This window comes from Juglans regia, chromosome 13, assembly GCF_001411555.2.
Source record: "Juglans regia cultivar Chandler chromosome 13, Walnut 2.0, whole genome shotgun sequence".
NCBI lineage: Eukaryota > Viridiplantae > Streptophyta > Magnoliopsida > Fagales > Juglandaceae > Juglans > Juglans regia.
Genome location: NC_049913.1, coordinates 37541619 through 37557728, shown reverse-complemented (window position 1 = coordinate 37557728; position 16110 = coordinate 37541619). Strand labels below are relative to the sequence as shown.

Sequence of the window (16110 nt, the reverse complement as noted above, 5' to 3'; positions counted from 1 at the left end):
AAGTAATTGATTGTAAATAAGTAGTTTTCTTGTAGTCTGAAATTAAGGTATATGAGATGCATCACGATTTGCCAGTTTCCTACTACCTTCGAATTGTTCTTTTCAAGGGTACTGACAGTGGCCAAAATTCTGTTTGATATTTGCTTTCTATCGCATTAATCGGCCAGCCGAAGTTGTCTTCTTCTTCACAGGTTTCATGTCCTACGTACGGAGCGTTTACAGGTACCACGGCATTACAATCTATAAAGCAAGCTGGAAGAGCAGGGAATTAAGGCGTCACGATCGAGGGGCGAAGGTCAGTCTGGGAATTGAATCTCTCTGCCGACAAAAAGTCAAAAATGAATGAGAATTATTTCTTGATGACTGAATTTCTCACTGATCACAAAGTGCATGCATCGATCAAGGACATCAGTCTCACCCTCTCTTACTTCAAAGATGTAAAAAGATTCATTGATGTAGCGTAAATCAAAGTGGCTAATCGTCTACAAATGGGATTGTACTCGCCGAATCTCTGGTCCAACCTCGGATCTTGAACATATTCTTAACTTTTACAAACCTCTAAAACCAGACATGCACTTGAGCCCATGTGTGCATTTGTTTGAGCCCGTGTGTGTTTTTGAGAGAGAGGGAGTGAGAGATGGAGGATGAAAAAACCCGTGCGTTACCTGAATCAAAAGCAATGAATGGAGGAGAGGACCCTTGCGGCTATGCTCGAAACTCCTCCTATCAGGTAATACTCATTACTCTTTTCAACATTCCAGCCTGCCTCTGTCTTTTTCTGTCTGTTTTTAGCCACACTGCCGTTTGATGGTCTTTTTTGAATCATCTACTACGTTACGAAACCTGAAGAACTAGAGAAACCAATTTATACTGTCCAAACTGATAAAAATTACCCAGAAATTACCAACAAGCGGACCGGTTGAGTTATATAACTTCAGAATTAATGGATCCCTTTGAGATTCATAGTGATTATCATGTCCTTGATTATGATAAATATTCAAAGTAATAATCAATACTTGGTACTTGCGATGTTGAGAGGAGTTGTGGAAGCTGCCAAAATAAATCAACGAGGCCATAGCCAATCACTTCGACATCGAGTCGCATTCTACTTCTCTAAGCCCAGTGTTTATAGTGGATTTGGGTTGTTCTGCAGGACCCAATACCATTATTGCAGTGCAAAACATAGTAAAGGCCATTGATCTTAAATACAAATCAAAAGGAATAAACACTCAGATCTCAGAATTCCAAGTGTTCTTCAATGACCACGTCTCCAATGACTTCAACACTCTCTTCAAATCCCTCCCACCCAACAGGCAATACTTTGCAGCTGGGGTGCCGGGTTCTTTCTATGGCCGCTTGTTTCCAAAGGAATCTCTTCATTTTATGCACTCCTCTTGTGCACTGAACTGGCTGTCGAGGGTCCCCAGACAGGTCATGGATGAGGGCTCTCCTGCATGGAATAAAGGGAGGATTCACTACACAAATGCGTCAAAGGAAGTTGTGGAGGCCTATGCAACTTGGTTTGCCAAGGACATACATGGAGTCCTTTCTGATAGCCAGAGCACAAGAGCTTGTTATTGGAGGGCTATTGGCACTTTTCGTACCTTCCTTCCCCGATGTCATGAGCAATTCTGACACATTTACGGGTACAGAGACGGAAGTTCTAGGATCTTGCCTCATCGACATGGCCAAAGTGGTAAGTAAACGATGTTTTTCTTGTTTAAACTATGTTGATTGATACAAGAATGAAGTTTCTGTTCTTTACCCAACATTTTGGGATGAGATTCCCGCAAAGTTCTCGCCATTAGTGGGGAAGTATTGGTCAAGCTTGGGTGAAACGTTGGATATGATACAATTTGGCACCGATTATTGAACATGGGCGTCATTGGAGTACCATTTTTTAGTGACTGATCTGATTGGATAGTGTAATATCGGTTCACTATTTTCATGAGACTTTGTTAAGGATAATGATGATATTCAAACAAAGATTAGCGACAAACTAGTAAGATGCATTTCCGAGTTTACCTCCAATGACATCAATCTAGTGAGCTGCACTTCCGAGTTTATCTCCAATGGCTCTATCTTATAAATTATATTTGAATGATTGTAATCTATATTTCAATGTTTATCTCCTGGCCTCTTGTAAACAATCTTAGATTTACTAAGATTTGTTCTCATCCGAATGTAATTACTCTGCATATAAATATACAAACACGTACTTTGTTTCTGGTATGTATTTCTAGAACAGTTTTGGTTTCTTTCATGGTATCAGAGAATTTTATAGCTCATGCTTTTCTAGATCCTATGGTTGTTTCTGATTCTTCATCTAATGCTTCCGCTACCTTTCATCTTCCAGCACAAGTTATTTCCATCAAGCTTGATGCTACTAATTTTCTTGTCTGGAGTGCTTAATTACTTCCACTTTTTCGAAGCTATGGCTTGATGGGGATTGTTGATGGTTCCGATCCCTGCCCTTCTCAATATTCCAGTGATGAGCTTCGCGCCCAAGGTGTTCTTAACTCTGTCTATGTGGTTTGGCAGTATAAGGATCAAACCGTGCTTGGTTGGATTGTCTCATCTCTATCTCCTTCGATCGTTTCTACTATTTATGGTTTGGAAACATCTCGACTTTCTTGGCAAGCTCTCAATTCACGGTTTGCTGCACCTTCCAACTCTCGGATTTCTCTCATCAAGAGAAAACTCCAATCTCTTCAGCAAAGCACCATGTCGTGCTAAAATTTTCTGGATGAAGTCAAATCTCTCTCGGATGAATTATCAGTAGTTGGCAAACCTGTTGAGGATTCTAATTTGATCTTTTCCGTACTCAATGGACTCAACTCATCCTTTCATTCATTTGTCACAACATACATGCTGCTTGCAAAAGAAAAATCGATGCATTTTTCTGATTTTCATGCTGAGCTCCTCAACTATGATCTCTTGCAGAAATTTCACAATCAAACCATTCAACCCGAGACTGGTTCCTATACTCTTTACTCCCACAAATCTGGTTCCAAACCAGGAGCACGCAATACCAACAACAATCTATCTCTTTCTTTAGGTATATCCAAATCTCCTGGCTCAATTTCATCTTCTTCATCATTTCGGCAGCCTCTACCTCACTTGCCAGCTTCCTCATCTACATTCAATGGTTCTCAGGCTCGATCACCTTGTCAAATATGCAAAAGAGAAAATCACCAGGCGTTGGATTGCTTCAACCGAATGAACTATGTGTTTCAAGGGAGGCATCCTCCAACAGAGTTGGTTGCATGGTTGCTGAGGCCAATACTACCTACCTTAATCAGCATCAATGGTACGCTGATAGGAGTGCAAATATTCATGTTACTTCTGATGCGGCTAATTTGGCAACTTCTCAACCTTATGAAGGCAATGATTTCGTGGGTGTAGGTAATGGGGCAGGTTTGATAATCTCACGCACTGGTAATGCCACTATTAAAACTCCTCCTTCTACTCTTGCTTTAAATGATGTTACTTATTGCCCTCAAGCTTCTGCCCATCTCTTTTCCATCAATAAATTTTACAAGGATAATGATATATTATTTGAACTTACTAATTCCAATTATTATGTGAAGGACCTCAAGACAGGGGACACGCTAATGACGGGGCCCAATGATAGAGGATTGTACCCGATCAACCTTTATCAGCTATCGTCATCTAAATTTTATGTTTTCACCATGACTGTTGGGGTCAAGGCTTCTACCGCCACTTGGCATTGTCGTTTGGGACATCCTTCATCGGCTACTTTGCATAATGTTCTTAATAATTATTCTCTCCATGTTAGTGATTCATTCAATAAAAAGTCTGTTTGCGTGTCATGTCAACTAGGTAAGTCTAAAAAGTTGCCATTCTCGGATTCTTCTAAAGAATCAACTGCTCCTCTAGAGTTAATTCATTCCAATGTATGGTCCACTTCCACTCCATCTTTAAGTGGTTGTTTCTATTATGTCATCTTTATCGATGACTTTACTTGCTTTTGTTGGTTATATCTCATTTCTAATAAATCCGATGTTTATGCTACGTTTGTCAAATTCAAAACTTAGTGGAAAAATAATTTAATTATCCCATTAAACAATTATAAAGTGACAATGGTGGTGAATATTGTTCCACCATTTTTAAATAATTTCTGAGTAATAATGGGATTTTTCATCGGCTATCTTGTCCACATACTTATCAACAAAATGGTCTTGCCGAGAGGAAACATCGACAATTAGTTGAGATGGGACTTACTCTTCTTGCGCAATCTGGATTACCTAAGAAATCTTGGGTCGACATATAGTTAAGATGAGACTTACTCTTCTTAAACTGGATTACCTAAGAAATTTTGGGTAACTTCCATATTTATCATTAATCGGTTGGCTACAAAATTTCTCAATTTTTCTTCACCCTTTGAATGTCTATTTCACCGTCCTCCGGATTTTAATTATTTTCGTTCATTTGGTTGTCAATATTTTCCGTGTCTTCGGCCTTACATGCCTCACAAACTCTCTTACCGTAGCACACCATGCATTTTCATTGGGTATTACTTTAATAAAAAAGGGTTCCAGTGCTATGATTCATCCTCCCAACGTGTTTATATTTCCAGAAATGTGATATTTGATGAGGTTGTGTTCCCTGCTCGTGTACAATCCTCTCTCACAGACTCTGGCAGCAGCATTCCCTCGATAGGTAACTCTCCATCCTTACTTCCTTCTCCTCTCTCACACATTTAACCTTTATCTTCTCCCTTCCCTTCAGATTTACCACTTCAAACTACTCCCATAATCCCCACTGAAATTGATCTTTCTGAAAATGACATTTCTATTTCATCTGATACTTTGCCAAACACTGACCCACTCAATTCCTCATCTCCTCGTAACATCCTTGAGTCCCCATCTACGGCTCCTACCAATTCATTTCCTTCCTCTCATGTTGTCACTAGATCACAAACTGGAAATCTTAAGCCACGTATATATCCTGATTTTCATCTCTATTATTCAACACGTCACCCCCTTCGAGCTTTGCATGCAGCTGTGATTATTTCCGAGCCATGTTCCTATACTCAAGCATGGCTATACCTAAATGGCATGCAGCCATGGAGAGTGAATTCCAAGCATTATTAAAGAATGAAACTTGGACTCTATGTCCTCGTCCACCCAACAAAAATATTGTTCTAAGTAAGTGGGTTTTTAAATCCAAACGCCGGTCAGATGGGAGTATTGAACAATATTTTGAATACAGTACCAGAAGTCGTATCGGTCAAGGCACTAGAACGAAATATTTCGGTACCGGTATGTTTCGTGTACCGTTTCGGAATAATATTTCGGTACCGATACTGTTTCGGTACTGGTACTGTTTTGTGTACCATTTCGAAATAATTTATACCTGGATAAATTATATATATATACAAGCATTAACTGTATTCCAAAATAACAACAAAATAAGTCATTAACTCAATACTTCTCAATACAAGTCTTAAATTTTAAGTTACAACTAACATAAAGTTATAAACAGTAACATTATCATCATAAAATCATTAACGTCACCACGTCATCAAAGATACTCATCCTCATCAAAAAGACAATAAGGATTAGGATTCGACATGTTAATCAAAATATTTTCATCAATGTCAACACCATCATCAACATCAACACCAACATTATCATTGTCTTCCTCATTTAGTGAGGCTAATGGTTCCTCAATACTTGCCCAATCTAAATCTTCTCCATCAAGAAGCTTAGATTCTTCACCCACTAATTCTTCCATCAAATTAATGTTTTCAAGATTGATTGGATTTAAAGTATCTCTTCCCTTTTTTATGCTCCTGTCAAAATAAAATCAAACATAAGTAAAAATGTTATATATTTTTCAACAGTGAAAACATTAGTATTAAGAAAATTTACCTCTCTCAACTTCAAGTTATAATGAACAAATACTAAGTCATTCAAACATTTATGCACTAATCTATTTCTCTTCTTCGAATGAATAAAATCAAATGTGCTCTAGTTTCTCTCACATCCAGTTGCACTACAACATTGACTTAGTACTCGAACAGCAAACCTTTGAAGCATTGGAACCTCACAACCAAATTGGGTCCATCATGCAACTATAACAATAATGCAATTATTAATTATTAATTAAATACAAATAAAAATAAAATAAGATAAAATTTAAAATACAAAGTTATACTATTTAACAAATGATATTGATAAATGATAAGACCTGGATTAATCTTATCACGTTGGCGGATTGCTAAAGAATGTCCAAACTCACTTACTGCATTCTTATACAAGTCAAGTTATTCAATGATCTTGTCTTGATTATCGGGATCAAGTTCCATGTTCATAACACAGCTGTTGAAACCTCTTACAACATCATTTTTATTTTTAAAGTTTGGGCTATAGTAAATTCCAGGGTTAAGAAAACAACCATCCGCATGTAATGGACTGTGAAGCTGCCTATCCCATCTAGAATCAATGATCCGGGTGAATGGACTGAATAAATTAACTTTGTTATTGCATTTTGCTTTTATGTTCTCTTTGGCTTCTCATCCCCTTCAACAAGTCATAGAACACGAACCAAACGCTCACTAACTTTAACAATAAATTGACATTGAGCCCAAAACTCTTTATCTTCTAAAACGATCTCAGCTATCTCCTTCCCTATGTTACTCTTAGAAAGACTTGATGCAATTCATTTATCACAAGTAAACATTTGTCTGAGTTCTTTCTTAAACAAGAGCAAGCATTGGATACTTAAAAAATTTGTCGCAAACCTTGTAATTGCAAGACGACACAAATCATGACATTTGGTAAAGTATTTTCTCATCAATGCCAAAACCTAACCATGGTTATAGATGAACTTTGTTATCTTTTTTGCATTTTTTATATTATCATCAATAAGGGGAAAATATCTTGGATCAGAAAAATTCTCCAACATTAAGTCTATGCAATGAGCTGCACATGAGGACTAGTAGAAAGAGCCATACTTCTGTTGTAACTTTTTTCCTGTAGTTTTATAACTTGCATCATTGTCCGTTATGAACTGCACAAGATTCTCAGCTCCAATTTCTTAAACAACCTCATCAAAGATATTAAACAATGTTTCAGCATCTTTTCTAAGGCCAGATGTATCAACAGACTTCAAGAATATTGTATATTTCGAACAATAAACTAGAAAATTAATTATTGATTGTTGATTATTGATTGTTGCTTCTGGTTTGTCCAACCATCTATCATTGGTGAACAACCGGTCTCATTCCAAACATTCTTAATTTGTTGCAAATAATCTTGAAACTCATCCACAGCCATCTTTAACAAATTTCCTCTCAACTCATATAAAGAATGGCCCTTGAATCCTGGCCCTATGGCAGTCATTGCATCGATAGCTGGTTGATAAAACTTGGATTAAGCCGCATTGAAAGGCAAATTAACATCATACCACCAGCGTGCTACAGCCATCTTTGCTTTTAAAATAATCTCATTTGAACACATAGAACTCTTAATTGAAGGTTGGGCTCCAGGAGTTGTTCTTGGAGCAAAAAATCTACTCAATCCCCACACTGACTTTTCAGTTCCAGATTCTTTCGACTTCCCCTTACCTTTTGAAAGTTGAGATTGTCCCTCCATATTATTACTATCATCAATATCATCAGATGTTAAATCTATATCGCCTCCAATCTTTGTCCTTATTTTTCTTTTATTTTCTTTGCTTTTTTTCATTTCATCAAACAACTCTTTCATTTGCCATTTTACATCTTCAGAGACATTTTTATATGCTTCTACATCGCCTGGAATCCTAGTTAGATGATACTTCAACTGAGTGATCCCGCTACCTCTAATTACTTTATTACAATATAAACATTCAATATTATTTCTTGTCCCTGGCACTGTACGTCCATGGGATCATGCCGGATCTTCTGATCTTACAGGAGCAAATGTTGGAGTTGAAGTCATACCAACGGTTGATTGACAATTAGACATTTTTAACTATTAAAGTATAAAAAATTAACACTTATAAGTAAGCCATTAAAAAGAAACTCATCAAATCTATAAAAATATAGTCTAAAACATTTATAAAAATATAATCTAAAATATCTCTAAAAATACAAACAAACACTATAACAATATAATCTAAAACATCTACAAAAATATAATCTAAAAGACTAAAACATCTATAAAAATACAAACAAACACTATAATAATATAATCTAAAACATCTATAAAAGTACAAACAAAAACTATAAAAATATAATCTAAAACATCTATAAAAATATAAACAAAAACTATAACAATATAATCTAAAACATTTATAAAAATACAAACAAAAACTGTAACAATATAATCTAAAACATCTATAAATATATAATCTAAAAGACTAAAACATCTATAAAAATATAATCTAAAATATCTCTAAAATATAATCTAAAAGACTAAAACATCTATAAAAATCTAATCTAAAACATCTATAAAAATACAAACAAACACTATAACAATATAATCTAAAACATCTATAAAAATATAATTTTAATTTATTTATTAAAAAAAAAAGGTAACAAAAAAATACCAAGATGATGGCGGAGTTGGCGGACAGCGACGTGCGACGAGGGGGACGGCGACGTGCGACGAGCTGGCTGGCCGTCTGGGACTCGGGTGCAGGTGTGCTGCTCCTGCAGACTAAAGGAAATGGACTTGGGGCGTTGGGCGAAAGTGAAACTGAGAAAGAAAGAAAACCTAAGTGATTGTTACGTGCAATTCCAAACTTGCCCCTAAGAGGTTACATAAATTTCAAAAATGCCATCTATTCAATCCAATTACCATCTGCTGAATCGCATACCGGCCGGTACAGGATTGTACCATCTACACCCGGTATTTTGACCAGTAAGAAACGCTCGCTTCACTGGTATCGACCGAGTGGTCGGTACAGCATATACCGGTCGGTATGGTACGGTACCAAAAACACTGGTATTGAAAGACTTAAAGCACGGTTAGTTGCGGTTGGCTATCTTCAGCGTATGGGCATTGATTTCCATGGCACATTCAGCCTAGTTATTAAATCATCCACAGATCGCATGGTACTCGCACTTGCTGTCTCATTCAATTGGGACATTCGACAACTTGATGTATCTAACGCCTTCCTTCATGGAATTTTGGAGGAGGAAGTTTATATGGCTCAAGCTAAAGCCTTTGAAGATCCTATCAATCCAAAATTTGTGTGTAAGTTGCATAAATCTATATAAGGGTTGAAACAAGCCCATCGGGCTTGGTTTAATCACTTATCTACTGCCCTTTTATCTCTCAGATTTGTAAGCTCTCAGGTTGATCCTTCCTTATTCACCTACCACCGTGAATCTACTACACATGTGTTCCTACTTATTTACGTGGATGACATTCTCGTGACATCTAATGACAGCTCCTTTATTAATGAGTTGATTTCTAATCTTCAGCTTGACTTTACCATGAAGGATCTTGGGTAGTTATCATATTTCTTGGGTATTGAAGCTACCTGTGATTCTTCCGGTTTGCATCTTCGGCAGACAAGATACATTACTAATCTATTGCGTGTCAAACTCATTGGCATACGTCCTTATCGTGCCCCTTGTGTTTTGGGTACTAAGTTGTCTAAATTTGATGGAGACCTCTTGCATGATCCATTAGAATATCGTCACATAGTCGATGCTTTACAATATTTGACTCTTACTCGCCCAGATATCGCATACTCTGTGAATCAACTTTGCCAACATATGCAAGCACCAACTACAGCTCATTGGATAGTAGCCAAGCGAGTCCTATGTTATCTAAAAATTACTCTGGACTTTGGCCTCTTTTACAAACCCGGTTCCTTCTTCATCAATGCATACTGTGATTCGGATTGGGCCGGTGATCCCGATGACAGACGTTCAACATGTGGCTATGGAGTTTTTATTGGTCCCAACCTTATTTAGTGGTCTACAAAGAAACAGCCGGTGGTCTCTAATCCAATACTAAGGCCGAATACAAATGTATGGCACTAGTTACAACTAAAGTGTATTGGTTGAGCATGCTATCATGTGAACTAAAAATATCTCTTGAATCTCCTCCTGTGATCTGGTGCAATAATATTAGTGCTCTTGCACTTGCCTTCAATCCTATTTCTCATGCATGTTGAAAGCATATCGAGGTGGACTACCATTTTGTGCATGAAAAAGTAGCACACAGAGACATCATTTTGGAACACCTTTCGACGTCGATACAACCTGCAAATATTTTTACCAAAGGGCATACAACTGATAGATTTTGTTTCCTTTGTGACAAACTGGCCATCTCCAATCTTCCCGCCAGTTTGCAGGGGAATGTTAAGGATAATGATGATATTCAAACAAAGATTAGCGAGAAACCAGTAAGATGCATTTCCGATTTTACCTCCAACAACATCAAACCAGTGAGCTATACTTCTGAGTTTATCTCCAACGACTCTATCTTATAAATTAAATTTGAATGATTGTAATCTATATTTCAATGTTTATCTCCTGACCTCCTCTTGTAAACAATCTTAGATTTACTAAGATTTGTTCTCATCCGAATGTAATTACTCTGCATATAAATACACAAACATGTACTCTGTTTCTAGTATGTATTTCTAAAATAGTTTTGGTTTCTTTCAGACTTAAAGATGGCCATTTTTTTATTATTTTTTTAACTGCAGGGATTAGTCAATGAAGCAAAGGTGGATTCTTTCAATTTGCCGGTTCATTACACCTCCCCCAATGAGCATTTCAACATTGAGAGAATGGAAAAATTGAATAACCAGAAGAAGCATCTCATCCTGCCGAATCCCTCAATGCGTAGTTTATACTTGAGAGCCACATTGGAAGGAGAAATTGCCAAGCATTTCGGGAATGAGATCATGGACGATTTGTTTAATAGATACACTAAAAAGGTTGCAGGATCGTCCTTTTTCTAAAACCTAGAGACTGATAAATCCACCATAATGTCCTTTTAAAGTGAAAGAATTAAACTGGTTTAGTTTCATCTAAACCAATTTCTAATGGGACACGAATTCCTACAGCTCTTTTTGTGTAATCGTGTTCAATGAGTTATATTCTTTTAGCTCTTGTTAGCCTTATGCACTTGTTGGTGTGTTGAGATTTTGTATTGCCTACTCTGGTTGAAAAGATTATTCATTTGTTTCTGTTTGTCCTTTAAAAAAAAAAACAACATTTTTATGGCAGCTTGTTGGCATTCAAATGTAGTAGGAAACAGAGCGTTCTTCTTTCTGTCATATGTCATTTCATTTATGTCGCCAAGATTGTCTTCTTCAAAGGTTTCGTTGTCGTGCGGTCTATTTGCGGGGCCACAACATTACAACCTAAGCAAGCTGGAAGAGCACGTACATGCGTCAGGAGCGGCGAGGAGTCGAGGACATTCTGAGATTTGAATCGTTCTGCCGACAATAATGAACGATAATAATATTTCAATGAATACATTCCTCATTCACTTTGATAAATGCACAGATCACGATTGATGCACTCCGTGGTACAAACACAATGGTTGAGATTAAGGGCTTGTTTGGATACAAAAATCATCTCAACTCATCTCATATCATCATTACAATTTTTCTAAATTTCCATATAAAATATGATAAACAATTCAATTTTTTAAAAACTCAAAACAATAATAATATTAAAAAATATTATTCTAAGAATATTTTATTTAACTCATTTAAAATCATCTCATCTCATCTCACTATTCAAACGAGTCATAAGGCTTTGCTTGATGGTCTGCGAACAGGTATTATGTTGATGCAGTCTAATGTCAAGGTTGAAATTGATTCCCAAGTGTTGGTTAACTGGTGAAATGGACAGGGTGAGTTGTGCAAGAAGACTGGGAGAGAATTGCTTACTCTACAAAGGAGTTGAACATAGTAGTTAGACACATATGTAGAGAAATAAATCAAGTAGCTGATTTTCTTGCTAAAGAATGTGCCAAAGAAAATACGACAAATTTTGAACAGGCTGCAAAAGAGATAACAGGCCTGTTGAGATTGGATAGGATAGGATAGGATTGCCGGTAATACGTTGTAAGTAATAGGGTTTTGAGCTTTTCTTCTTATTATTATTATTATTTTTTTTTCGGTGCAATGAAGGTTGTTTTTACTATTTTCTTCTGCTATAAATGAGGATTTTTAATAAAAATACTTGTTTAAAAAAATTGATAATTTCAATGCAAGATCAAACTATTCTTATTAATGTTTTGAATACCATACCAGTGACCTTTTCGGTCGAGGCATTGAAACGAGTTATTTCGGTACCTATGCCGTTTCGAAATAGTCTATATATGAATAAATTATATTTTAAAATAATAGTTTATATATGAATAAATTATATATAAATTATATATATAAATTATAAATAGTCTTATTAGAATTAGGATGTCAAAAAATAAGCTTGCAGTATGAAGAAATTTAAAAAAAGAAAGTGAAGGCCGAAATATCGGCCGGTACAAGTCGAAACAGCTTAAATTCTAACCGGTACAAAATACTATATCCTTCTATGTATCAACTACGCTATAGAAACGATATATTTCAACCGTACCAACCAATTAAATACAAAATTTAAAACTTTGATCGTTACCCTTGAGGTGGGTGTGCTTGCTTCCCTCTTCCGAGATAGAAAATTGTTGAGCTATTGCCTTTTGCAACTTTGAACACACTTCTTAAGACTAACGCTGCAAAATTGCAATCGTGTCTACCTCATGCGCCGCCCACTGTCAGAGCTTCAAACGTCATTCTCCATCAAATTCTTGAGTCTCGGATCTTCAAGATCTGATCATTCATTCCCCTCCATAGTTGACGCGTGCACGGTGCAAGGCCAGGACCTAGCTGCGTGCTTTTTTGAAACTGCAAAATTGTGATTGAGTTGATTCTTTGTTCCAGCCTAACTTACTACTTTTCCGAAAACTTCGATTTAACATGCTCTCCTATCCAAGGCTACGGAGTAGGAGAATGAGACTTTCTTCAATCGCAACAATCTATTCAGAGTGCAATCCCATCTTCGACAATCTCTCACGTATGGTTTTAGTATAAACTTCGGGCAATTCTCGAAACAAAATCACCTTCATGGACAATATTGTAATCTTTAACCAAGAGAATAGAGGGTCTATGCTACTTTGTTAGTCTCAACTTCCCAATCCTTATATATTTTTTTTAACATTTATTTAACTATTTAACACATAGACTTGAAAATCTTGAGAAGATTATAGGGTCCCTAGCCCCATCTATTACACTTGAATTATTACAATAAAATCATTTGCTTATATAATGAATTTAAAAGATGTATTATAGCGTAAATCACGTGGTTTGGTACTCACCAAAGGAAAATGCTAGTAAATCTCTTCAAAGTTACTGTTCAATTATTTTCATTTTTTAATTTTAATTTTACTTAATGGTTAAGAAAATGAAAATTAATAAAATTGTATGTTTTTTAATTTTATTTTTAATAATTAAGGATATTAAAAAATTGTTAAAAAAATAAAAGGAAAAAAAACTAGCAATACGCCCAGCGATTACCGCTGGATAGCCCGCTAGCACTCTCCCTAACCAAATCTCTTGCCCTAGTTGTCTCATAGGTGTTTTAAAAAAATACTACTCTTACCGCTCATTCTTACCTTTATCGTTATGATTTTTTATTTTCTTTTCTAATTTTAATAATATTGTTTAAAATTATTGTGATTATTTTAATAATAGGTAATCCCTCATTATGATTTTTTTTTAAATATATTTAAAAATGTTAAAAAATATATGTTAACTAACGGTGCCTCCAGGTGCCTGTAGAGCCACCCTTATTTTTAACCAACACACCTCTTAAAAAGCCGCGCACACGGAAACATATGGCAGGTGGATGTGTATTTGTTTGAGAGAGAGACGGAGAGAGAAAGATCGAGAGATGGAGGAAGAAAAGACCCATCCTTTGCCTGAGTCGTGTGTAATGAATGGAGGAGAGGGACCTTGTAGCTATGCTCTGAACTCCACCTATCAGGTACAACTCTCTCAACAGTCCAGCCTACGTTTTTTCTTTTTCTTTTTCCTCTTTTCCCGTTTGTTTTTGTACAACACTGCCAATATTTAATGGTCTTCATTGAATCATCTAAAGCGCATATGAAATCTGATGAACACTATACCAATTTATAAGCAATTTCGGAATGAAATTATGGTAGAAATACAATAGAGAAAGTTATTTTACACTGGATTCTACTATTTGTGCTGTAGAGAGGAGTAGTGGAAGCTGCCAAAGAAGTGATCAAAGAGGTCATAGCCAATTACTTAGACGTCAGCACGCTTTCTACTACTCTGAAGCCAGTGTGTATAGCGGACTTGGGTTGTTCTACAGGTCCCAATACCTTCATCGCAGTACAAAACATAATAGAGGCCATTCAAATCCAATACAGATCAAGAGGACAAAACACTCAGATCCCAGAATTTGTAGTATTCTTCAATGACCATGCCTCCAATGATTTCAGCACTCTCTTCAAGTCCCTCCCACCCAACAGACAATACTTTGCAGCTGGGGTTCCGGGTTCTTTCTATGGCCGCTTGTTTCCAAAGGCATCTCTTCCTTTCATTCACTCCTCTTATGCACTACACTGGCTGTCCAGGGTCCCCTTGGAGGTCATGGATGAGGGCTCTCCTGCATGGAATAAAGGGAGGATTCACTACACAAATGCGCCAAAGGAAGTTGTGGAGGCCTATGCAACTCGGTTTGCCAAGGACATGGAGTCCTTTCTCATTGCTAGAGCACAAGAGCTTGTTGTTGGAGGGCTATTGGCACTTTTCATACCTGCCGTCCCCGATGTCATGAGCAAATCTGACTCATTTACTGGTTTAGAGCTTGACCTTCTAGGATCTTGCCTAATGGACATGGCCAAAGTGGTAAGTAAATATTTCTTTTATTTTCTTCTTTTAAAATTTAAACCAGGAAGAGTGATAACATGAAAGATTTTTTATGTTCTTCACCCAACATTATGAGATTGCTGCAAAGTCCATACGCTCGCTGTTCCATATGATACAATTTGGAATCGATTATTGGAGTGCTTGGAGTACCATTTTTCAGTACCAACTTAATGAGGCATAGAACGAACGTGGTTCGGAAATTAAGCCCTGATGGCTGTTTTTTAACTGCAGGGATTAGTCAGTGAAGCAAAGGTGGATTCTTTCAATTTGCCGGTTTATTACACCTCCCCAAAGGGATTGAAGACATTGATAGAAAGAAATAAGCATTTCAGCATTGAGAGGATGGAAAATTTGAATAATCAGAAGAAGAATCTCATCCTACCAAATCCCTCGATGCGTAGTTTATACCTGAGAGCAGCATTGGAAGGAGAATTTGCTAAGCATTTTGGGAATGAGATAATGGATGAGTTGTTTAATCGCTACTCTGAGAAAGTTGTAGGGTCCTCCTTTTTCTTAAACCCAGAGACCCATAAATCCATTATATTGTTTGCCCTTCTAAAGCGCAAGGATTAGGCTGTACTTAAGTTTCATTCAAACCAAATAATAATGGGACACCAATCAAAATCATGCAGCATATTTTTCTTTTTATTTTGCTTTTTGTTTCTTGAACAGTTTCATGTAATTATAGACCAATTCTTGAAAAATGAAATTGTAAATAGAAAAAGGGGTGGCTAATTGAGAGAATTTTGAACAGTTAAGTGTTGAAAGCAAAAACAAACCCAGAGTAATACGTAGACAGAAGAGCAACCGATATCCACAAATATGGTAGGATTGTATGGTGATCTAACATACAAGTACTTAAAAAAGTGCTCAACATAAATTAGCTTCTGATGACCAAAACTCTCTAACCAAAGACCTAAAGGATGCCTAGAACTATGCCAATATAATGTCAAAAACAATAGAAATACCCAGTCCAGGTCTGAGCCTTCAGATGAACAGATAGTCGGCTCCACATGCAAATTGCCCCTTAGAATTTGAAACACAAGCTAATACCTGCTGGCAGCAGATGATATTACAAAAGATCACCCATCTGAAAAGATCTGAATCTTACCTTAATGGTTTTTAAACTAAGAATGCTAGCAAATCAGCCAGCACTACAATTCATTATGGGGGAGATCCTCAAGTCATCCA

General features: G+C 36.6%; 1 protein-coding gene and 1 pseudogene across 1 annotated transcript; both read left to right on the top strand.

Moving 5' to 3' along the window:
* The first annotated feature begins 133 nt into the window (after positions 1 to 133).
* Positions 134 to 3864, top strand: LOC109007571 (annotated as a pseudogene).
* A 10003-nt stretch (positions 3865 to 13867) lies between these two features.
* Positions 13868 to 15622, top strand: LOC109007981 (loganic acid O-methyltransferase). The gene is made up of 3 exons (XM_018987903.2): positions 13868 to 14008; positions 14239 to 14898; positions 15151 to 15622. The coding sequence occupies exons 1-3, from the start codon at positions 13871 to 13873 to the stop codon at positions 15490 to 15492; spliced, it is 1140 nt and encodes a 379-aa protein (XP_018843448.2). The 5' UTR covers positions 13868 to 13870; the 3' UTR covers positions 15493 to 15622.
* Positions 15623 to 16110: the final 488 nt, after the last annotated feature.